The sequence below is a fragment of the Macaca nemestrina genome, chromosome X (genome assembly GCF_043159975.1).
Source record: "Macaca nemestrina isolate mMacNem1 chromosome X, mMacNem.hap1, whole genome shotgun sequence".
Lineage (NCBI taxonomy): Eukaryota > Metazoa > Chordata > Mammalia > Primates > Cercopithecidae > Macaca > Macaca nemestrina.
This window is the reverse complement of record NC_092145.1, coordinates 20,059,387-20,085,059: the sequence shown is the minus strand read 5'-3', so window position 1 is coordinate 20,085,059 and position 25,673 is coordinate 20,059,387. Positions and strand designations below refer to the sequence as shown.

At 38.7% G+C, this 25,673-nt stretch overlaps 1 protein-coding gene and 1 pseudogene across 5 annotated transcripts in view; one reads left to right on the top strand and one right to left on the bottom strand.

Moving 5' to 3' along the window:
* The window catches only part of LOC105481389 (integrator complex subunit 6 like), a 62,923-nt gene extending 40,296 nt beyond the window's left edge, over nucleotides 1-22,627 (top strand). The window contains exons 10-18 of one of the 5 annotated variants that reach the window (XM_071088783.1): nucleotides 9,484-9,578; nucleotides 10,589-10,699; nucleotides 12,932-13,150; nucleotides 14,050-14,173; nucleotides 15,189-15,331; nucleotides 17,324-17,558; nucleotides 19,917-20,291; nucleotides 21,180-21,273; nucleotides 21,658-22,627. In XM_071088783.1, coding sequence (XP_070944884.1) covers nucleotides 9,484-9,578; nucleotides 10,589-10,699; nucleotides 12,932-13,150; nucleotides 14,050-14,173; nucleotides 15,189-15,331; nucleotides 17,324-17,558; nucleotides 19,917-20,291; nucleotides 21,180-21,273; nucleotides 21,658-21,766 — 1,505 coding nt within the window. In that variant the 3' untranslated portion in view covers nucleotides 21,767-22,627. Of the gene's footprint in view, nucleotides 1-9,483; nucleotides 9,579-9,696; nucleotides 10,720-12,931; nucleotides 13,151-14,049; nucleotides 14,174-15,188; nucleotides 15,332-17,323; nucleotides 17,559-19,916; nucleotides 20,292-21,179; nucleotides 21,274-21,657 lie in introns of those variants that run through there. The other 4 variants (XM_071088785.1, XM_071088786.1, XM_071088784.1 and 1 more) reach the window with 4 other exon arrangements.
* Nucleotides 22,628-23,767: 1,140 nt separating this feature from the next.
* Nucleotides 23,768-25,271, bottom strand: LOC105481388 (protein C-ets-2 pseudogene; annotated as a pseudogene).
* Nucleotides 25,272-25,673: the final 402 nt, after the last annotated feature.

The window sequence follows — 25,673 nt, the reverse complement described above, 5'->3', positions numbered from 1 at the left end:
AGGTGACTTGCAAATACTTATTTAGATCTTTTCTGATCTTTCATTGGTGTTATGCAGTTTTCCACATACAAATACAGTGCATATTTTGTTATATTTATACCTACTTCATTTTTTGAGTAATTGCAAATGGTATTATATTTTTGATGTTGGTATCTACATGTTCACTGCTAGTATATACAAATACGGTTGATTTTTATGTTAATATTGTATCCTGCAACTTTACTGAGCTCACTTATTAGTTGTAGGAGAGTTTTATAGATTCCCTGAAATTTTCAATGTAGACAATTATGTCACCTGCAAATAGAGACAGTTTTACCTTTTCTATTCTTATCTTTATGCTTTTTCTCTTCTTTTCTTGCCTTACTGTACTGTAGAGAACTTCCAGCACTGTGTTGAATGGCAGTGGTAAGATGTATGTTCCATCAGTGCTTGACTATGCACTATTCATTCTTCAATTAAGCATAATGCTTTTGTAGATTTTCTTTATCAAATTGAAGAGTTCTGGCTGGGTGCGGTGGCTCACGCCTGTAATCTCAGCACTTTGGGAAGCCAAGGCAGTCTGATCACCTGAGATCAGGAGTTCAAGACCAGCCTGACCAACATGGCAAAACCTCATCTCTACTAAAAATTACAAAAATTAGCTGGGCATGGTGGCACACACCTGTAGTCCCAACTACTTGGGAGGCTGAGGCGGGAGAATTGCTCGAACCCGGGAGGTGGAGGTTGCAATCAGCCAAGATCACGCCACTGCTCTCCAGCCTGGGAGACAGTGCAAAACTCCATCTCACAAAAAAAAAAAGGTTAAAGAGTTCCCCTTCTATTTGTATTTTTCCGAGTTTTTAAAAATCATAAATAGGTGTTAGAGCTTCTCAAATGCTCACTCTCTTTTTTTTTTGAAATGGAGTCTAGCTCAGTTTCCCAGGCTGGAGTGCAGTGGCGTGATCTGGGCTCACTGTGAGCTCCACCTTCTAGGTTCACGCCATTCTCCTGCCTCAGCCTTCCAAGTAGCTGGGACTACAGGCGTCCACCGCCACGCCTGGCTAATTTTTTGTATTTTTAGTAGAGACGGGGTTTCACCATGTTAGCCAGGATGGTCTCGATCTCCTGACCTCCTGATCCACCCGCCTCAGCCTCCCAAAGTGCTGGGATTACAGGCGCGAGCCACCACGCCCGGCCTCTTTTTTTTTTTTTTAAGATGGAATCTTGCTGTGTTGCCCAGGCTGGGGTGCAATGGCATGATCTCAGTTCACTGCAACCTCCACCTCCTGGGTTCAGGCAGTTCTCCTGCCTCAGCCTCCCAAGTAGCTGGATTACAGGCGTATACCACCATGATTTGCTAATTTTTATAATTTCAGTCAGAGATGGGGTTTCACCACATTGGGCAAGATGATCTTGAACTCCTGACCTCAGGTGATCCATCTGCCTTGGCCTCCCAGAGTGCTGAGATTACAGGCGCGAGCCACTGGGCCCGGCCTCAAATGTTCTTTCTGCATCATTTGATATGACCATATGACTTTTCTTCTTTAGTCTGTAAGTATGATGGATTACACTAATTTTCAAATATTGAACCAGCTTTCTATCCCTGAAATAAATCTCACTTGGTCATGGCATATAATTCTTTTCATATATATTACTGAGTTCTATGTGCTAATATTTTGTTGAGTAATTTTGTGTCTATATTCATGAAAGATATTGGCCTGTAGTTGTCTTTTTTGTTGTTGTCTTTGGTTTTAGTATCAAGGTAATACAAGCTCTTCATAAAATGAATTGGGAAGTGCTTCTCCTATTCTGTTTTCTGGGAAAGATTGTGTATAATTGGTATTAATCATTCTGTAAATTTGATAGAATTCCTGAGTGAAACTATCTAGTTCTAAACATTCCTGTTGGGAGTTTTAAAATTATTAATTTTAAAATTCAATTTATTTCATAGTTATAGGGTTATTCAAATTATGTACTTAATTGAGTGAAATGTGGTTATGTGTCCTTTTGAGGAATCAGTCCATTTGTCCATTTCATCTAAGTTGTGAAATTTGTGTGTGTAGAGTCATTCTTGGCAATCCCTTATTGTCCTTTTGATGTGTACAGAGTCTTTAGTGATATCACCTATATTATTCTTGGTATTGATAACATGGATCTTATGTCTTCTTTGTCTTTGTCAGCCTTGCTAGATGTTTGTAAGAACCAGCTGTTTCATTAATCTTATCAATTTTTTTCTTTTTAAAATTTCATTGATTTCTTTATTTCCTTTCTTCTCCTTTAAGTTTGTTTTGCTTTTCTTTTTTGATTCTTGGTATGGGATCTTAGATTATTGGTTTGATACTTTTCCTCTTTTCTGTTGTAAGTAGTACTTAGCCTTTAATTTCTCTCAGAACTAATTTAGCTGATTTCCACAAATTTTACATGTTGTCCTTCATTTTCATTCACTTTACTTTGTCTTTTGATTTCTCCTGAGACTTATTTGACCCATAGATTATTTAGAAGTGTATTGTTCAATTTCCAAGTGTTTTGAAATTTACCTATTATCTTTTTGTTACTAGTTTCTAGCTTGAATTCCATCATGGTCAGAGGACACATCTGTATTTGATATCTACTCATAAATATGTTGCCATTTGCTTTATGGCAAATGATATTTTCTGTCTTAATATATATTCCAGCGGTGCTTGAGAATAATGTACGGTCTCATGTTGTTTGGTAGGATATTCTAGAAGGGTTAAATTATTCCTGTTGGTTGATGGTGTTCTGCTATATCCTTGTTGATTTTCTGTCTATTTGCTCTATCAGTTTTTGAGAGAGGGGTATTGAAGTCTCCAACTATAATTGTGGATTTGTCTATTTCTTTTTCACTTCCATCAATTTTTGCTTCAACTATTTTGCAGCTTTTACTTGGTTCATATACATTTAGAATCATGGTGTATTCTTCCTTGATGGATCATTATGTAATGTATCTTTGCTAATTTTCTTTGCTCTTAAGTCTGCTTTATCTGCTACTAATGTATCCACTTCTGTTTTTCTTTGATGTTTGCATTATATATCTTTTTCCATCATTTTACTTTGAACTTGCCTGTAACTATTTTGTTTAAGTGAGTTTCTTATGGACAGCACATTTTTGGGTCATGTTTTTTAATCCACTCTGCCAATCTTTGTTTTCTAATTGATGTATTTAGATATCTGCATTTAATGTGATTATTGTTATGTTAGGGCTTAAGTATGCCATCTTATAGTATTGTTTTCTCTTTGTTCTATTTTTCTTTTCTCTGTTTTCATTTTACTGGCATCTTTTGGGTTATTTAAACGTTTTTTAGAATTCTATTTTCTTTTACCTATAGTACTTTCAAGTATATTTGTTTGGATAGCTTTTTTAGTGATTGCTCCAGGTGTTATATATGCATAACTTACCAAAGTCTACTCGTTCTCATTATTTTACTAATTTGAGTGGAATATAGAAACTTTATCTCTCATTATATTCCCTTACCCTCCTCCATTTATACTAAAATTATCTGAACTATTTTATGTACAATTAGAAACACATGCGGCCTTGTTATAACTTTCGCTTCAACTGTCAAACATAATTTAGAAAACTCAGGATGAAAGTCTATTGTTTTAAACCATATTTTGGCATATCCTGTTCTTTCTTCCTGATAATTCAAGATTTGTTCTTTTATATTTAATTTCTGTTTAAAGAACATCTTTAGCTGTTTTTTAAGGATAGGTCTGCTAGTGACAAATTCTCTTAGTTTCTCTTCATCTGAGAATATCTTGATTTTCCCTTCATTCCTGAAATATATATATATTTGTGTGTGTGTGTGTATATATATATATGTGTGTGTATATATATATGTATTTTTTTTTTTGCTAGGTATAGAATTCTTGGTTGACAGTACTGTTATTTCAGCACTAGAAAAATGCTGTGTAACTGCCTTCTGTTCTTTTGGTTTCTAATAAGAAATCTACTTTAATTCGAATTGTTTTTCCTCTGTAAGTGAGGTATTGTTTTTCTTTGCTTTCAAGATTTATTTCTGCCTTTAGTTTTCGGAAGTTTGATTATGATGTGTCTTGGCATGCATTTCTCTGAGATTATTTTGTTTGAGATTCACTGAGCTTCTTGAATCTGTAGGTTTATTTCTTCTTCCAAATTTGGCCACTTTTCAGCCATTATTACCTTGAGTACTTTCTCAGCCCCACTTTCTTTCTCTTCTCCTTCCAGGATTCTGTTGACATGAATGTTAGATCCTTTCTTGTAGTTTCATAGGTTCGTTAGGCTCCGTTCATTGTTTTCATTCTATTTTCTCTGTTATTCAGATTGGGTAATTTACATTGTTCTATTTTCTAGTTCATTGATTATTTGCTCTGTCCCCTGCATTCTGTTGTTGAGCCTATCTACTGAGCTTTTTGTTTTGGTTATTGTATTTTTTTAATTCTAAAATTTCCATTTAGTTATTCTTTATATCTTCTATTCTTATTTTCTATTTCTTTGCATGTGTTTTCATTTGTTTCGAGCCTGCTCATATTATTTTTTGAAACATGTTTTATGACGGCTGCTTTAAATTGGATATTTTTAACATCTCTATTATCTTGGTGTCAACATCCCTTAATTGTCGTTTTAAATTAATTTTGAGGCCAGGTGCGGTGGCTCACACCTTAATCACAGCACTTTGGGAGGCCAAGGCAGGTGGATCACTTGAGGTTAGGAGTTCCAGACCAGACTAGCCTGGCCAACATGGTACAACCCCGTCCTTACTAAAAATACAAAAATTAGCCGGGCATGGTGGTACACACCTGTAATTCCCACTACTCAGGGGTCTGAGGCACGACACTCATTTGCATTTGGGAGGCAGAGGTTGTAGTAAGCCCAAATCACGCCACTGCACTCCAGCCTGGGTGATGGAGTGCTACTCTGTCTCAAAAATAATAATAACAATAATAAGTTTGAGATCTTCCTGGTTCTTGGTATAAGTGATTTTTTTTCCTGTACATTTTCAGTATTTTCTTATGAATCTCTGGATCTTACTTAAACCTTCTGTTTTAACTTACTTCCTCTCACACTCTTTTGGAGAAATTGGGAGGTGTTGCCTCATTCATGCCAGGTAGAAGTTCAGGCTCGCCACTTGGTCTTCATTGACACCAAAAGGGAGGGGTCTCCTTGTTATTGTTGTGTGCGGGTGGGAGTTCTGGATCCCCCCTAGAATGATACCTTCCTGGCTGGAAGAGGTAGGAATGCTTCATTGTCTTCCACATTTGACCTCTACTGACACCATAGGGGTAGCGGTGACCTCATTACTACTGAGCAGTGGTAAAAGTCCTATGCAACTATTATGGGCTGAGCTATAGGGTCCCATCTTTCGTCTAAATCCAGCCTGCCTTCTAGATTATTCCCTGAAAATTCCTTTAACTAGAGTAGCTGGTCTTCCAGTAGCTATCAGGATATAGAGCACTTTACAATAGCAAGACCCATCCTCTCATCTTTGCCTTTGCTCATCTTTCAGGTAATAGAGGTCAGATGAAGGCATGACATAATGGTTAAGAGGAATGATTATAGTGTGATCAAGCATTCAGTTCTTTTTTGCCTAAAACCTTCTTTGCTTAAGTTGCCACGTGGTGCCCATCCCCAAACTCCTCAGCACTCTGCCAAGTCAAATCCTGACACTGTCTTCCTGGCCACCTTTTAGTTTGTATCACTCTATTCCTCAAATGTCAAGTGTTTCTTCTGTTTGAAGTGTCTTCTGTCACCAGTAAGATATGTGTGGCATCTGTGCCTGGTCTTCCTTAGCCTATAACACTGAGACTCCAACCTTGCCTAGAGCATGATGACCTAAATTATTTCGGTTGCCCAACAGCCTTCTGGATGTTTCAAGAGTGTCTTCAAGCCAAGCTGAACTCTTACCTTACCATGCTCTTCCTCCTCTCTCCACAGTTTAGTTAGTGGCATCACCATGTCTATGCAGACATCCCACACCAGAAACTCTGGAGGCATCTTTGACTCTTCCCTTGTTCCCTAATCCCATACATTCAGCTAGGGTCCATGCCGATCTTGACTCAGTTCCCATTCTGCCCCCTGGCTTCAAATATCCATCTCCAGGCCTTTCTGTAACCTGTGTTTTCTGAGGAGTATAGGGTTTTTGACACCCTTTGAGGCTGGAGGTCCTTGAGCTCCTGAAGTCCAAACTTGGGATTCCTTGTGAGTTTCTGAAATAAACAAAAACTCAACATTTCCATAATTACTTAATTCTCTGGGTAGTTTAACATCTATAGTGGTTAAGAGTTTGAGCTAGTGGTCATAGCTGCCCAGGTATGAATCTGGCTCTGCTACTTGCTAGTTTCATGACCTTGGGCAAGATACTTAACCTCTCTATGCCTCAGTTTCCTCATTAGTGAAATGGGGATGATGATAGTACTTACCTCAAAGGGATTTAGTTGGAATTAAATGAGTTAATACAGTTAAATTGTTTAGAACTTGCCTGGCAAATAGTAAGTGCTCAATAAATGTTGTTATTATTTTCATTATTAATATCTACATTATCTTAGTAGCTCTCGAAGGCACTGCTTTCTTATACTAAGAATATACTGTACGGTTATTGTATAATTTTACAGTTTTAGTGGAGAGGGACAGTTAGTAAAAGGGCAAGTTAAGTTACACAGACTTCATAAGTCCAGAAGCATCACTATATTACTGCATAGTACAGTAATTGTTCATAATAGTGTCCCTTGTTTTCTTTTTATTAATACCAGATTTCAATCAAATTAAGGTCATGAAAGTTTAATTACTTATGCACTAAAACTTACTAGAAAATATAAAACATCTCATTTTCTGGAATAGATAAATGAGGCTTAATTGTATCAATAAGCTACCAGAATCATGTCATTAAGGAGGTCACCAGATTGTTGTAGTTAGCAAAGGACTCTTTCCCAATTAGGAAATTAATTTTTCTATTGAGACCTAATAACTGCAGAAATTAGAGCATTTGTAACAAGTTTTTTTTCCTTTTCTTAAATATACCACATTCAATCAACCTGTTCTTTTAAATTCAGAACTGAGGGCTTGTGTAAAAAATAAAATGTAGTTCCATATTAAAACCAGTTATGATCAGGAGGAAGAAAGGGAGAGGTAGGAGGATAGAGAATAGAAGCAGGATACTTTGATGTGTATCAGTCACTATGTATCTGGTGCTTAACAGCTTACACTGGTTTGTTTGTTTTTCATTTTGTATGGGGCTTTCACACATATATTATGTAGTTCCTTAGAATAGTCTTGTGGTAAGGCAATTATCATCTGACCCATTTTATAGATGAAATGGAGGCTTACAAAGGCGATTTCTCCAAACTCACTGAGCTAAGGATGTGGCTGAGCTTGAACTCAAACCCAGGTCTTCCTTCTCTTTGAAGAAAGAAATGGGAGAAAGGAACTGGAAGAGAAAATACCAGTCATTTTTGAGGTGTTAGCAGTATCATTTTACTTTCATTCATTCTACACTCTCATCACCTCTTCTTTCAAATGTTGATCAGCTAATTGTTCATATGACACCTTTACTGTACCATCCTAGGGAGTCCATGTGAATGGGTATTTAATCCTATAGAAATAATTTGCTGAGCTACAGAGGTAGTGACTAAGGCAGTGTCACACTAGAAGCTCTCTACTCTTAATCTAGACTGCAGAAGATTATCTTTCTTCTCCTGACCCCCATTTTAAAACTCTGGCAGAAAATAATTAGCCTAAACGATCTCCTTGGTGGAATCATTGCACTTGGCATTGTTAGAAATACAAAGAGTATTATATATCTAAAAATTTCTCCAGTATTTATGTTTGTCTGTTAGTTTCCAAAATCTGCCTAATTCCCAACAGACTCCACATAAAGACATGGTATAACAGGATATACCCATGGTCTCTCATTCCTTTCTGTCAGGATATGAATGGTCGTTAAAGGCTCCACTTGCTGCAATGAACCAGAAATATCTTCAAATCTTTAACAAAAGACCTATGTTTTATGACTTTGTAAATTCATTTAAATTTGTTTCAGCAGGAGTGAATAATTTATTATAGCTGTAAAAGGAAGGAAATATGTCACTTTTCTTAACTAAAGTAATTCAGAATTTCAAAGAATAGCCCTATTTGTAAGTAAATTATGCATGTGGGATAGGGATGGTTTTGTCTCTGTAAGTAAAGCATTTTTTAAAAAAAATAGTAATAAAACCTTAAGACACAAAATAAAGCATGAATTTATAGTGTCTTTGGTACCTATAGTATATGTGGCAGATTCATGTTGATGTCTGGGGATTCCAATTTTTATATTTTTATTATATTAGAAAAAATATTTTTTTCTTACACTTGGAAATAATGAGATGTGAAGGAAATTTTCATGCAGTATATAAAAATGTATTTAGATTATTAAAATAATTAAATTTAAGTGTGAAAAGATAGGGAATGTCTACTTAGGTAAATATTTTTAGTTCAAATACTTTTAGTACATGGTATTCAAGAAACATGTTTAGTTGTTGTACAGAATTTTAAACTTCAACCTAACATCTGTACTTACTTTTAATAGTGCTTTTAGTATCACCCAATGACTTTAGGTCAGTGAGTGGCCTAAAGTTTGGCTCAAAATGTGTGATCATGGAAATTAAAAAATAAAATGAAGAGGCAGGGAAATATGGTTAAACAAAGCATAGACTGATTAAAATTTTTATTTTATTATTTTATTTTATTTTATTATGTTTTTTGAGACAGGATCTTGCTCTGTCACCCAGGCTGGAGTGCAATGGTACGATCACAGCTTACTGCAGCCTCAACCTCCTAGGCTCAAGCAATCCTCCTGCCTCAACCTCCCCAGCTACAGGCATATGCCACCAGACCTGGCTAATTTTCGTTTGTTTTTTTAATAGAGATGGGGGTCTCATTGTGTTGCCCAGGCTGGTCTCAAACTTCTGGGCTCAAGTGATTCATCCACCTGAGCCTCTCAAAGTGTTAGAATTACAGGTGTGAGCCACTACGCCTGGCCCAAAATATAGTTTTAGAGCTTGCTCATCACTGCCTAGAAATTATAGGCTTAGCTTTTGTTCATATATACTTTGTAAAGTCTCTTACCTTGACCTTTCAGCAAAATGTATAACACCCTCTATGTTTAGATGAAATAAATGTTATTCCATCAACCAGTGACCATGGATTGCCCCTGAGGTGAAAATTACTAGAGTTACCAATATGTAAGAGGTTGGGAAAATATTTCAAGTGGATCAAAATCATTGTTTTAATATTGTATTTCATGTAGCCTTGCAGATGAAAGAGGAATATGTAACTTAGGAATTTATTTCATTTTTTAGAAAAAATACTATATATAATTTTGGTAAATAATACAACCACTAAAAAAGATAATCAAATAAACGCCAGTGAAATTTTCATCTACATTAAAAGCTGAAGTTTCTAGATGTGGGTTGCTTGATTATATCTTAGAGCTCAGTACTAGAATGATGTAATATTTTATTTTTCTATTACAGATGACTTGTTTAAAGTTCACAAGCTTAAGCCAAATTTGAAGTGGCGACAGGCTTTTGACAGCTACTTAAAAACTCTGCCTCCGTACTACCTATTAGTATGTATTTGTGTGTATATATGTATTAACTGTATCAATGATGATTCTTGTCACAAAAAATGTTAGTGATCAAAAGCTTTTACTGTTGCAATAAGAGAGATATCTTTTTATTTTACAGATATTTGTGTTGTCACTGTCTTCTCAAATCATGTGTAAGAGTTTGGAGATGTCATGGCGGCACAAAAGAGAACTGTTTTCTCTATTTTATTCCTTTAACTGCCATGGTTATTTTTATAAAACACATCTATGTTTCTCTTATTAAAAGTAACCTTATGAAATTATAATATTGGAATTTAAGAATAAATAGATCCGGATTCATATATTACATCAACTTCCCTTTTTAACTCTAGAAATTCTCAGTATGGGGTTTCCCTCTGGAAAAAGAAAATCTGAAGACATCACAGTTGCCTATTGCCTCTTAAATGTGTCCTAGACACAGCATGAAGTTGGGGCACTGGTGGTGGGAGGTGAAATCTAAACAGATTAAGAAATGACTTGACCTCATTTTGGTTTTTATAATGTGAAGTATTCATGATTTTGAACTGGTGATATAACCTAAATCAAGATTACCAAAATCATTTCAGAGGTTGATGTGACAAACTTTAAGCCAAGTTTCTAGAGGTGAAAAGGCAGAATCTTAAATGGTACCATTGGTGTCACTGGGAGGAGAAATTGGGGTGTGTTACTGTTTACCATGGCAGTAATGGGGCAAACAATAAAATGCAATGTGAAATGATTTGATGATTTGGGAAATAAGATTGAATGCAATTTACTTGTTTGAATTTGCTGTTACTTGCTCTTCTTATCCCACTCTCTTCTGATTTTTTTTACTTTCTGCTCCTGACTTCTCTGCTATTTTCATTGCCACTTTTTAATGTTCCATGTTTGGTTTTATGTGCAGCACCTTGACTTCTAAGAAATGAATCATGTCCCTTTGCCCCTTATAACTGAACTTTGAGTATTTTAAGATTTATTCTATTCTTACTGTTGTGTATTTTGTTTCCTTATAGCCATTAAAGAAAGCACTAAGGATGATGGGAGCTCCAAATCTGATATCAGATAATTTAGATTGTGGACTTAGTTACAGTGTTATCTCTTACCTTAAAAAACTCAGCCAACAGGTAGTATTGGTAAAAACAAACAAACAAAAATCCTTTGCCCTCAGAAGTGCATTTCCTTATTCTTTAGTGTAACTGTAATTTTTCAAATTAAATGTGTATATATCTCTACACTTTATGGATTAGTAATAATGTGATTCTCTATGGCTTCTAGCTTCACCATTAAGCTGCAGTTAAGGGTCTGTCAGTATCATTTGATGCTGTGCCATTTCTCCTTTTGCCTGCCAGTTTGTCCTACCCACAAGCTGGTTGATATGGGGCAGAGGCTTAATAGACTTCTCTCATGGGTCACATTTTGTCTATCTTCAACCTAGTTCCTCCTCAGATCACTCTGGGCTACAGCATCCCTCCTGTTTAGATCAGCACACTGAGGCATGGTGTGATTGAATGACTTGTCTGAGATTAGTTTTCAGGCATGTGAAGGACTTATACTCACATGCTAGCCCTTGGATAAAGAACTATATGCTTTCCCCTGGAGAGTGGGGAGATGAGACCAGTGTTCCTCACACTGGAGGGTGATAGACCCCAAAGGGAGCTGAAGAGTGGAGCTCAGTTTCCTCTCTTCTCACCCTCCACCTGTTCCTCATTTGCCATTATTCACCTTGTCCCTTGCCTGCCCCTCTCTATTAGTACCTCATCCTCCACTCACCGTTCCTTATCATACTTCTCACCTCTACTTAGCCCATTCTTGTAGGATGGAAATATTTGAGAACTACTGAGTTAGAGCTTTACTTCCATATGAATGTGTTACGTTATATGACAAACTAATGTAGCAGTTTTACTTACCTTATGCACAAAGGTATTCCCAGGTAGGGGACAATAGTAGCATTCGCAGTGGTGATAATGCTTCAAGGTGGATGTGTTTGGAAGTTTGGCCTTTAGGAAATGGAGAGTAGTGAGAAAAACATCAGATTTCACCAAAGAACCAAAGTGACTCCACAATTGGGATGCCAACACACCTTGCTAGGAACTGACAACTTAAGTATGGTCTGGAGCTTACCAGCTCCTACCAGTCCAGTGTGCTTATAAGTGCAAAAGAAAGTAAGGGCAACCCCAGATTTCTAATCTACCAAGTATCCCCCTAACCTCCTTACCTCTCTGCTAATAGATTTTTTTGTGGTTGTTGTAAATGTTTTGGTTTGGTTATTTATTTATTTATCTATTGATCTATCGATTTTTTAAAGATTTGATGTTTACCTAAGCCTTTAAGGCTGTGTCACCAAGGTATGGCCACAAGGAAGAATAGTGTACAGATATTTTAATTAATGCAAGTTCTGGGACCTTTTGGGGCACATGTATCATTTTATGCATGAGCTTTCAAGACCATTTAAGGAAACAGACGCTTCATTTTCTCTTATCTCATGTTTCATGACTTAAGAATTTTTTAGCGATAATAAGCATAGACTTAATTCCAATAATTAGGGAAAATTAATAAATATCTCTGACCAAACCACAGGAAATCCAAAATTATTTTAGGTTTACCAAACATTGGTGGAATTCCATCTTTCTGAGAAAAAGAGAAGATCATAGCTAATTTATAATAGCTCAAATTACTAATTTAATAACTAGGTCACCGGTGTTTCTTGAGCCATTTCAGATTTATGTAAAACACAAAATATGCCAAATATATATTGCTAGAATACACTCACGCAATATTAATCAATATGGTATCACAATGCCTATTAAGAGGCTTTTTACAAATTATTTACTTGGTAATATCTGTTAAATTAAGCAATATCTTCTAAGACCTTTTTTGGATAGTCCAATATTAGAGATAAATAGTTCAATTTTTTCAGATATAATGCCAATCGATGAATTTTAGCACTAGTTTACATATATAAATACAGAGTCTTAAACCTTTATGTCTGAGTCTGAAATGAACCTGTTCACTTAGACTAGATTTTGTCATAACAAAATGTGCTTTTAAATGTCTATGAATGAAATTCTTATTCATGGTTTTTATTCTCTCCATGATTTTATTATAATTTTGACACTAGACGAGAAAGAAAAAAACAAAAACAAACAACAAAAAGCCATATTATTTGTCTTTCCCGCCCCCTATCTGTTTGCTGTGGTAGTGCAGAGAAGCACAGGAAAATGTTTAATTATCCATTTTTCTGTGATTTGTAACTGAAAATTGTTCTGTGGGGTTCTGAAAGTATTATCTTTCTTAAGTAGTAAAAATGACAGTGGTAATGTAGATTTTTTATAACACATTGTGTACTTTCATTTTAGACCAAACTAGAGTCAGAACGAATACTAGCATCAGTGGGGAAGAAACCTCCCCAGGAAATTGGAATTAAAGTGAAAAATCATTCTGGAGGTGGCATGTCCTTGACTCACAATAAAAATTTTAGAAAACTATTGAAAGAAATCACAGGGGAAACTGCGCTTAGGCTGACAGAATTGAACACCAAAGAATTTGCTGGCTTCCAAATTGGGCTCTTAAACAAGGTAAATTGTGACATAAATAGTTTGTATTTGTTTGAACTTGTCTGATACATTTATGTCTTTCATATTCCTTTAATTTTGAAATAATGGACAATCCTATTTTGGAGTTAGTAGTTAATAATGGACCAGTTTAGGAATTGTCAGCAGATATCAATATGGAATTAAATGGATAAGATTTATTTTGTGGATAACACCCATGAAAGATAAAGGGGAGATGAAGCTGGAGTAGGCAGGGAGAGCTTCCAAGCCACAAAGCTGACCCATCACCTATGAGAGGAATGAGAAATGAAGAAGAATTAGCTGTGAAGAAGCTCAGACATTGGTGTAGCTTGGAGAAAGTCTTGGCCAGCCCACTGGGGAACTCTAGCACCAAGATTTCCCATAGAGGAGGACCACGCTGGGCAGAGCTGGCCAGGCCCTAACACCCTGCCATTCTCTGTTACTGGCCATGGGCAGCCTGGGAAGGGCATGGCCTCAGCTCAGTGCTGCAGCACCCTATGGTACCACAGCAGCGGGAGGCTCTCTGCTAACTGCATTCCTTGCAGGATCAGCCATTGCTTTCCTGAGGGGAGATCCCAGCAGCTTACCTCCCCTCCATGGCTGCCAGGAATACATCTAGAGTACAAGCAGTGGTCCTGCAAGGCGGCCACAGGTATCAATCTGGGGATTTGGTGTTTTAAATGAAATATTTGAAAAGGGATAGTCCTGTGGCTTTAATACCCTGTAGGTGTGTTACAACGCAGAACAAGGCTAGCAAGTGGAATTTTGCCACTGGGAAAATTCTGCTGTAGTCAGTTGTATTGATATAATGCTCTTCAATAACATTTTAAGAGAGATAAGTATTATATTTCTATATTAAAAGCCTCAGGAATAGCTGAAATTATTTGTTTCCTTTCAAATAGGATTTGAAACCTCAGACATACAGAAATGCTTATGATATTCCCCGTAGAGGTCTTTTAGACCAGCTGACCAGAATGAGATCCAATCTGCTGAAAACGCACAAGTTTATTGTTGGACAAGATGAAGGTAAAATAACTGTGAAATACTTTTTTTTTGGAAAATGCCAGGCATGACTTACAGGAAGGTGTTTATTGCATAATGAGTAGGTTATTTTATAGTATTTTAATGTATAAAATACCTGTTTTCACTGAATCCCTATGTCTGTTTACCAGGCACATTTTTTTTTTTTTCAAGTTTAAGGGCAAGTGTGCATTAATCAGCACGTACACTCCACTTGCCATGCTTTAGCTATTGTAAGCTTCAAACAACCCCAGGAAATAGATACTGTTTTTATGTCCACTTCATGGACATGGAAACTGAGAGTGAGCATTTTAGTAGTTTGCCCAAGTTTAGCCAGTTGGAAAGCGGCAGAACCTAGATCTATGAGATTTCCCAATCTGCACACCTAAACACTATAACACCCAGCCTACTGTGATAAACTCAGTAGAGAATACCTCATTTAAATGAAAGTAATCAACCTAATGGTATCGAGGATAATTGTGACTATTTACAAATTCCATTTACTCCATTTTGTTTATTTTAAAAAGGCTCACCTGTTTACTAAAATGAGCAAATCTTATTCTGGCCAATTCCCTGAAATTATACACAAAGTTTTGTGTGTAAGAGGGCTTTTCTAGGAAGAGAACCTACAGATTTAATCAAATTCTCAGTGAGTAAGACCTACTAACCAAGATTCTCTGGATGATAAGAGAATGCTGTAGAGCCTAGACTCTTTGAAATGCAGAAAATATGTGGTGATTTGAGTTGGGATGGTGGTGTAGGGTCAGCCCATTCTCAAACCTGGTTTGAAGGCAAGGGAGTTGTTCTAATCCTAGCGATGTGAGCCTGTAGGCAGTAGTAATGGTAAGACTAAGTTATGATTGGGGTGAAGAGAGATGATTCTAGATCCTAGAATGCTAGATTCGAGACTTTAAATACTATTTGATGCCAAGACACACTGCTAAACCAAACTATGATGTCTTCTCAAAAGGACCATACGCTTCAGCTATAAGCATCAATTCCTTTTCCTGTGATTTTGCAGATTCCCTTCATAGTGTTCCAGTTGCACAAATGGGTAACTATCAGGAATATCTGAAGACATTGGCTTCTCCGCTACGAGAGATTGATCCAGACCAACCCAAAAGACTGCATACTTTTGGCAATCCATTTAAACAAGATAAGAAGGTAGGATACCTATGCCTATGTCTGCCTAAATTGGGATATTCTTGCTATATAATTATTTTCTTTTTGGCAAGATGAATACAAATCAGAAGTTCTCCATTTGTTTGTTTAAACAATAAAATATGACACCTAGGCTCTTAGTGGGAGCCTCCTGATGCAACAGTGTTTTGGTTGAATAAAGTCAGAGCTGCCATGTATTGGGTACTAGTAGGAGCTGGTGTTTTAAATGATCTCATTTAATGCTCACAACTGTTCTGTAAGACGAATTCTACTGTTTGCCCCTTAAAAGGGAGAAATCAAGGGCTGCAGTGGTCAAATGCCTTACCTGTGACACAGCACATAAGAGCAAGGATTAGAATCCACGTCTTTCTCACTCCAGAGTATATATTCATCCCACCACACACTAATTTCTTTAATATCGAAATCACAGTTTATTTCCTGTTCCCGTGGTTCATATTTGTAGTGCTTGATCTAGAAAACGATGAATGCGTCCCTTGAAATATGAAGTACTAAGTGATGTTGTTTTACTTGAATGGTCCTACTAAAAATCTAAATGTGGGACGTGTGTGTGTGTGTGTGTGTGTGAGTGTGAGAGAGATATACTGACTTACCTATTAAAGCATGAAAACAGATGGGATTATAGCTGCACTCATGGAGGAGACCATTGGTATTAAGGCCCAGACCACACAATAATCTCTTTTGTGACAAGACTAGATTCAGAGGTATTCCACCTCACCTCAATCCTCAATTAAATGGTAGTCCACCTCACCTAAATCCTCAGTTTATCTTTCTGTGCTTCGCTTTCCTCATTTTGTAGCACTGGGGATAATAATTACACCTAACTAGGCTGGACGAGGTGGCTCACGCCTGTAATCCCAGCACTTTGGGAGGCCGAGGCAGGCAGATCACTTGAGGTCGGGAGTTCGAGACCAGCCTGGCCAACATGGCGAAACCCTGTCTCTACTAAAAATACAAAAATTAGCCAGGCATGCTGGTGGGTGCCTGTAATCCCAGCTACTGTAGAAGGCTTAGACAGGCAAATCACTTGAACCCGGGAGGCGGAGATTGCAGTGAACCAAGATCGTACCATTGCATTCCAGCCTCGGCGACAGAGTGAGACTCCATCTCAAAAAAATAAAAAATAAAAAATAAAAATTACACTTAACTAATAGAACTCTGCATGATATTAAATGAGTACATGTACACTGTTTACAACATGAACAGGCATATAGTAAATTCTCAGTGAAAATGTTTTCCCCTTTCTGTATTGTTTATGAGTAAAAAATCCTTTGGAAAAGTCATTTAATATGATTTTATTCAAATAATAAGGGCACATGTTCTTGGATTGTCTTTGGACAAGAACAGCTCTTGGCTAGACTTCTACACTGCTGCCTCTCATCTTTTATCTACCCCCAAGAGTGAAAAGCCTCCTCACTGCCTGCCCAGCATCAAAGTGGGCATATTTGAATCCCTGTGAGGCTGCAGACGGGGGAGTTACATTTTCCACCTGCCTGCCTTTCAACATCTACACGTAGCATACTGTACAGTGATAATCAATGTTGTTTAATGATATGAGTTTGAAGCACAAAAAAGGAAAGTATTTCCCTTATGAAGGGTTGATGCAAAGTGGTTTGTACTTCTCTCATTTTGATTGAATAATGCTGCTTATTTGCATACTTTCTGTTTTATCATTATTGTAGTATGTTTTGCTTGGAACAACATCCTGCATGTTAGTTTCCTCCTTGTTCCATTTAAATTGGATTAAAATTGAGTTGCATTTCTCTAAGAACAAAGTTGGGGTGGGGTAAGGTAAATCTTCGGCCCATGATTAATATTTATATTATATTAATCTGGCATGAGATTTAAAAAAATGAAAGAAAAAAAGACAGTGATACAATGTAAGATTGATTATGTATGCATATTAAGAGTGCTTGCAGTTTTATAATAGTTGCATTTTGGTCTTTAATGAAATACGTTCATTTATGTGTTTTTTAGGGAATGATGATTGATGAAGCAGATGAGTTTGTAGCAGGGCCACAAAACAAAGTGAAACGTCCAGGGGAACCCAGCAGTCCTATGTCATCTAAGAGAAGGCGGAGTATGTCCCTGCTGTTGAGGAAACCACAAACACCACCTACTGTAACTAACCATGTGGGCGGAAAGGGACCACCCTCAGCCTCGTGGTTCCCATCTTATCCAAACCTCATAAAACCCACCCTTGTACATACAGGTATAGAGTAGTGGTTGTGATTTCCTTATGGCTCCTAGAGGACTAAAACGCTAAACAATTTTATTTTCCTTTCTGTATTCCTTCCTTTATGTTCAGTTTGTGTTCATTAAGTAAGCCATTACTAAATCATCTATGTGGTAGGTACAATAATCCCCACAGAGAGCAGAGAACCTGTTTCAAGGATCTCAATCTACATAAGGTGAAAAAATTATATAGTAATTAACAGTGATGAGTACATTGCTTAGCAAGTAAATACCACAGTAATTAATGGAGAAATGGAAAGAGGTGAGCATGTTTGCTGCGACCTTTTGTAGTGGCTGCAAGGGTGAGGAGGGTAAAGCAGGTTTCCCTGGCAGTAGGGGCAAGAGTGGATCTGCACTTGCTCTTTGTGTTATCACCACCTCTGCATGCTCTAACCCAGTGCAGTCTGGTATCTGCCTCCTTGACCCCACTGAAACATTCTCATCAAGGTCACTAGTGTCTGCAGCACATTGCCATTCCTTCTCTGCAGCATTTGACACAGTTATTCACTCCCTCCTCCATGGGTACGTTGGGTTCTCAGACACCATAAGCTCAAAGCTTTCTTTTCCCTCTAATAGCAACTCCCTTTCATCCTCTTTTTCTGGTTTTGCCTTTTCTTTCCACCTCTAAATATCATAGGGCCTCAAAGCTCAATCCTGGGACCTCTCCTATTCTTCACTGCACTCTCTTCCTAGGTGACCCCATGCAGTCTTGGGGCCCTAAATTTGATCTATGTTTCAACAACTCTGATATTTATATCTCTAGAATATTACTTGCTCCTCAATTTCAGAATCAGACTTACTTGTGGACATACATCTCCACTTAGGTGTCTAATAGACAAATAAAGCTCAGTAAGTTTCATGAGTTTCAACTGAACTCTTGAACTTGCCCCTCTCCAAAACAGCTCTACTTATAGCCTTCCACATTGCAGATAATGGCACCATCCAGATATGTGCCAGTAAAGCTTTAACATCTGTCAGGGTTGAGGAGCATAGAAAAGCTCTAGATTGTAGTGTTTGCAGATTTCCTTTATGTAAATAATGATAATATTTATCAATGTCAAGCTATCAACCTGAGATCATTGAACCAGAGTCAGGAAGAATGCTCTGGAGGGCAGTTGTGCCCTGACTCCTGCCACACTTCAGCACTATTTACCCAGTGGTTCAGGTGACAAACCGTAGAGTCATCATGATTTTTCTCTTATTCTTCCCTCTCTTTGATACCTTTCACAAGTTCAGGAAACTTGATGTTCAACATCCCTAAATCCCACTATTTCTCTCTATCCCTCCAGTGCACACTGCTGTGACCTCTCACCATGCTAGTACAATACCTTCTTATCTCAGCTTCATGTTTCTAAACTAGCCCCCATCTATCATATACTCTCTAACCCTGTGGCCAGATAATTATGTCCACATGTATATCACATCATGCCATGTTGCTCCTGAAAACCCATTCTCAACTCTCCTAAGCACTCAGAAAGGACCCTGAACCAGCTTTAGTCTGCAAGACTGCACAGCCTGGCCTCTGTCATCTTCTCCTAACACGGGAGCCCCTGGGGCTCCCTCTGCTGCTGTCTCCCAAAGGCCTGTAGATGGCTTCCCCAACACCAGCCCAATGCTGCTTCTTTCATTTGCTCATTCTGCATGTACTGTCTGACTGCCCCATGAGGATGTGAGCTCCACAAGGGCAAGGGAACGTTGCTCTCGGGCTGTTTACTGCTGATCCCCAGCTCCCGACACACTGCCTGCCACAGGCGATGAATAAATGAAAGAGGTGTCACATCTGGAGTGAAAAGAAAGTCACTTTTCTGACACAGAAAAGAAGAATTAGAAAGATAATACACTAAAAGGGATTTTTGGTGATGGAGTGTGTTATAGAACTTTCAGCACTAATGGCCGCCTCTATTTTCTCAGAATGTATTTGATGTAAAGAGGAGGCAGCTTGTGGTGTATCCAAGTTGTCTGGCTTCCAGCTCAGTAAAGCATGGCAGGTTGTATGTGAATTTGAGAAGTCATGAAATAAAGTGAGACTTGCTGTTTTCAACTTGTAAAGCATAACAAGCTGACACTAACGCATGAGTACCAGGGATCTGTGAATGTGTGTTTAGAGTTGTACTGTCTTACTTGGTTTCCATATGTATTCATAGGGCCAGAAAATAAGAGGTGGTTTTATTGTATTATGTGTCCTGGCCTCAATTTGAGGGGTCTCAGATCGCCACCTGGTATATCCTCCTGCTTTATGAGATAATTTCCTAGAAATTGAGCATCAGAGGGATATACCTGTGGGGCTGACATAATACACTTACCTCACAGCTCAACCTCTTCATTTGGTTTCCAGATGCTACTGTCATTCACGATGGCCATGAGGAGAAGATGGAAAATGGTCAGATCACACCTGATGGCTTCCTGTCAAAATCTGCTCCATCAGAGCTTATAAATATGACAGGAGATCTTATGCCACCCAACCAATTGGATTCTCTATCTGATGACTTCACAAGTCTCAGCAGAGATGAGCTGATTCAAAAACCTGGTATTAACGCATTTGTAGGAGGAGCCAAAAACTGCAGTCTCTCTGTTGATGACCAAAAAGACCCAGTAGCATCTACTTTGGGAACTATGCCAAATACATTACAAATCACTCCTGCTATGGCACAAGGAATCAATGCTGATATAAAACATCAATTAATGAAGGAAGTTCGAAAGTTTGGACGAAGTAAGTAGTGAAAGAACGTCTATCAATAATGCACCAGGAGGTCTCTCTCATTCTATGATTCACTATAGATTCAAACTACCCCTTGAGGTACACTGGGGGCAATATTGGGCTTTCACATAGTTTAAGGCAATTCCTCTTGCTTTAGCTAAAAAGGTACAGTATATATTTTCCTGTTTTTTCCCCTTATTTCTTGTAATGTTTCCTTTTGCTGCCATAACATGTTACCAAAAGATTCCTAGCTTAAAACAATACAAATTATTATCTTACAGTTCTGGAAGTCAGAATTCTGAAATTATTTTTGCTGGGCCAAAATAGTGTTGGCAGACCAGCATTCCTTCTGCTAGTTCTAGAGAGGATTTCTTTCTTTGCCTTTTCAAGCTTCTAAGGGCCATCTGTATTCTTTGGCCCATGGCCCCTTCCTCCATTTTCATGAAAACACCCTTAGCACTTTTTCTCCTCTCTGACCTCTGCTCCTGTCTTTACATGTTTTCTCTCTGACCTTAACTCTACTGTTTCATCTTATAAGGACACTTGTGCTTACATTGGGCCCACATGCATAAACTTGGATAATCTCCCCATCTCAAGATCCTTAACTTAATTACACCAGCAAAGTAAAGTCTTTTTTGCCATATAAGGTAACATATTCACAGGTTCCAGGGATTAAAATGTGGACAATTTTAAGCAGCTGCTATTCAGCCTGCTACGTTTGGTTAGTGTTAACAAGAGTTGCCCTAGTAGATGCATGCAGATATTTTGATCCGAATGTTTAAAATACAAACTACATCTAACTTTCCACTCACAAAGAACAATTACTAAGGATGTACAATAGTTAAATTTTATTTCCCCTTCATCTTTATAAAAATACTGAAGTTTTTTAAATATCTTCAGAATATGAAAGAATTTTCATTTTGCTTGAAGAAGTGCAAGGACCTCTGGAGATGAAGAAACAGTTTGTTGAATTTACCATCAAGGAAGCTGCAAGGTGGGTAAAAACAGGAACTCTTCAGTTTTTCATTTTTGTTTTTAGAGCAGTAGGGCCCAGTGCAGGACAAAGAGAGGAATAGGCTCTGCCTTGCTTTTTTCTCAAACCCTGGCCCTCACTCATAGTTAAGGTTGTCTCCAGAAGTATTTGGGTTTATGTTACCTGAACTCAACTCATTCATCCTTCTAGTTTTATCGTAGTCTCAGGTAGGCTTGGGCCCTCAATTGCCACTATTGGTACTTGCTCTAAACCGTATCTTTCCATGAGGACAATCTTTATATTCCCATGTAGATTGTAAGCTTCACTTTGTATCCCACACAGTGCCTTGAACATCATGAGTACTTTAAGTATCTTTTGGTTAATAAAATTTCTCTTTATTTTCAGGTTTAAAAGACGAGTCCTAATTCAGTACCTCGAGAAGGTACTAGAAAAAATAGATTCCCACCACCTTCTCAGCAACATTAATCACATCAACAACAGATCGTCATGTTAGTGCAAAGACCAATGAGAAAAAAATGACAAGTTTTCTGTGCTGTAGGATGGAATGGGATATTGTTGAAGCCTCCAGAAATGTTTGAGTCAAGGGAATTGCCTTCCAGATGCTAAGAAGAGCAGTGGGGCTTTTGAATTTTATGATTATCTGGCAGTGAAAGCTGGGCTTTTGCCTTAATAATTTTTTAAAGTATGAATTGTTTTTCTCAATTGAGGAAGGTGATGTTATTAATTCAGCAGGCTAAATTCAGTAAACACCGCTGCCCCTACCGCAGGTAATGAGAGGTCACTCTTTTGAACTTTGCCATTCCAGGCATTCTCAGAGTGGCTAGGGGCCACCTGCAAGTGGAGCGCAACTTAGTGCTCTTACTGTGTCCTTCAGAAAGAATAGGTGTACAGAAAAGAAATGGCAATCTTATGTGTGCTGAACAAAGTTTTCAACAATGCCTAGTTGTGCCTTTTAAACCATGCAATATTCAGGATAGTTTGAATCAAAGAAGTAAGAAGCTGCTATTCGGGTAACTTATTTCTCTGTGGGAAGGGGCAGGGAGAGTCACCAAACAATCTACCTCCAACTCTCTTCTCTTTTGTCTAGAGACATTACAAAGTGCACTTGAGGCTGCCCCCAACCTCTGACATTTGTTCTTGCATGTGATGATAGAAAGTCTTCAGATGGACTTATACATTCTGTGCTTTGGAAGCACAAGAAGAACAAAAAAAGTGTATATTTCCTTTAATGTTTATACAAAGTTTATATGGAGCAGTATTGTTATGTTTGTATGAATTTGCAAAAATTAAAGTGTACAACGAGATTTTGACTTTGCATATATAAAATAAATCATTTTATTGATTTTCACAAGTTCATTAATGCTGGATAAATTTCTAGTTATATGTTTCTTGTGATTTGTTATTCCTTTCAGAAAAAGAGCGTATGCTGTTAAACAAGATGTTAACATAAGGATTTAAACTTCAAAACATCACTCACAGAATTGAGTGATGTTAGTGAAAATGGCAGAGTAGAGTACCCTGGGGACTAGTCACTTTCAAGAAACATGGAAAACACTGGAAAAAAAAACCTGTCAGAATCAAGTTTTATTGGAACTCTAGAATACAGTAAAAGGTTTACAGCAACCAAGTCAATCCTGAATTAGGAGAGAAGTCATTGAAACATGGTAGGATTGCTTTTTGGCATTTCGACCCACCCTTGGAATGGCCGAGTACAAAAGAAATTTGAGGCCAGGTGCAGTGGCCCACATCTGTAATCCCAGCACTTTTGGAAGCCAAGGTGGGAGGACCACTTGAGCCCAGGAGTTCAAGACCAGCTTGGGCAACATGGTGAGACCCCATCTCTCCAAATATATGTATTTTTAATTAGCTGGACATGGTTATATGCAACTGTGGTCCCAGCTACTCAGGAGGCTGAGGTGGGAGGGCTGTTTGAGCTCAGAAGGTGGAGGCTGCAGTGAACTATGATCACACCATTGAACTCCAGCCTGGGCAACAGAGCAAGACCCTGTCTCAAATAATAATAATAATATATACAGACTGACCTCTGAAATGGCATGGCTGTTTACTTCCCACCTTCCTACCCATCTCAAACAAAGAGGGAGTTTTTGCATTTTCTGTTCCTGGTTGCAAAACACAAAAGAAAATGGAAAAATAATTTGTGTGCATTTATGATATGCTTGCTCCTTTGAGACTCTCAAACAGCCAGTACCATCCCTTCCCATAGCCTGCTAGGAGCCAGGATGGCTTCCCAGTGCCTGTTTCTTGACCATTTTCATTTAAAAGCACTGTGAGTAGTATTAGCTTTGCCTTCTCTGCCACAAGAGAGAAAGCCTGGTCAAGAGGTGTGGTTTTGGATGCAATAAGTCCACTGCTTCTTGGAGACATTCCTGGACATATTCATTCGTGTCTTTCCTGGGTCCTTGGAGTAGTTGGTCAGGATGGACTTCCATTCAGTCGACGGGCCTTGGCCTGATTCATGGTGGTTCCAGAGACCTCAGCCCTCTGTGTTGGGCTGGAAGCCCAGAATGGTGTACAGTTCCTCAGGCATGAACCCCAGCAAGTTTTGGAGGTCACACAAAAAGCAGCACATATAGCAGTTTCCTGACATCTTATGGAGGATGTTCTTGTCCTAATAGTAGTGTAAACCCAGGCTTAGCTTCTAGTAGTTCATCTTGGGCTTATTTTTCCTGATTCCCCACTGGCAGGAAACATTGTCAGGGTTGGCAAGTTTAAACTCCTACCTGTCCCTATTCCAGCTGATGAAATGACTGGCAAGACTGTCTTAACAAAAATTCCAGGAGAAACTGCCGCAGGTGAACAGGTCCACTTTCTGTGAAGCCGGACAGCACAGCCACAGGTATAACTGGTTTGCCTTGCTCCACCGGGTTGCTCCTCTCTTGGATGTAATCCTTGAAATGCACGGTCAATTTTTTGAGGCAGAGAGACTGGCTGCAGTTTTCTTTGAAGCTCTCGAAAAAAGGAACCTGCTGCGCATCCAGTAAGGATGACTGGCTGTTCCAGGTGCCTGAGCTCTCAAAGCTGTCTGCTTCGTGATTTAAACGTTTAAAAAAAGCAGACAGCTTTAAATGTCTGCACCATTCTCAGGGGATTTGTGGTCTTTAGGCTTCCCAGAATTGTTGGTGAGCAAATTCAAGTTGCCTAAAAAGTCCTGACTGATGGAGCATAGTTGAGGCTGACAGAGCTGAGCTGAGACTTGGAGAACATCTGAAACTCCTGTTCAGAGCTGGGCATGCTGGTTGCAGAAGCTGGACACATGCCATCCAGGAGGCTGCCTTCGGGGTAATTGTGTGTTTGCATACCATAGGGTACCTGCTTTATGCCAAAACCTAACGTATTGTTAAACCAATGAGGAATTGAGTTCAGGCATGAATTTTCTTTATATTGATCTTTTGTCTTTTCTTGGTTTTCTTCGGTCATCTGGTCCAGATGTTCCCAGAAAATGTCATCCACAAAGTCAAATACCAGCTCCAGAAAGTACTCCTTGCCAAGGTTATACAATACCTGGCCACTCATGTTAAGCCTCTGGAGATTCACGTTCACCAGACTGAACTTGTTGGTAGTGCAGAGAAGCCACTGGCATACTTGCTGCTCACTCCACAGCCAGGGTTTCTTTGGAATGCCAAAGCACTTTTTCTCCTTTTTGAAGCCACTGAAGGTAGCTTTTAAAGCTTGATTCATCACAGCCTTGCTATACAGAGTTAACAAGGGCAATGTACAGTTGGCAAGTCATGAGAAATTGAGTCCAAGCCTGTTGGCACTTCTTACAGTGTTTGCTCTTTATTTAGAGAGTGAAAAACAGCAAACAGAGACCCATAAAAAGTGTCAAAACCTGGCTGGTGCCTCAGTGTCCCTCCGTAACTGTTAGCCACAGGGGCTATGTGGTCCATATTCTTGATTCTAAAATCATTCATTGTGCTACTGCAGGCAAGTCCGGTGCATGACCGGGGTGGTGGCTGCTCAGGGCCCATGGCTGCTCGGTGTGCAATGTGTTAGAGCACACAGGTGCAGGCATGGGGCTGGACAAGAGACAGTCAGGGAGGCTGGATGCAGGCCAGATGGCTCCCAGCACTCAGGGCTGGGGTGACACCATGCTCATCCGCCACTGGAGCAAGTAACTAGCCCGTCCCCCATGTGGCATGCTCTTCAGCAGTGGGGGAAGGAGGGAGGATGGATGGCTGAGGGAAAACGGAAGGGGGGAGAGTAAGGAAGAGGGGAGGAGAGAGAGAAGAGAAGGGAGGAAGGCAGGAGGAGGGGCCAATAGCAACTTTGATCAGGCAAAATAAACAGTCAGTGAACTTGAAGATAAGTTGATTGAAATTATCCAGTCTGAGGAGTAGAAAGAAAGAATTAAGAAGAATGAACGTAACTTAAGAGACTTA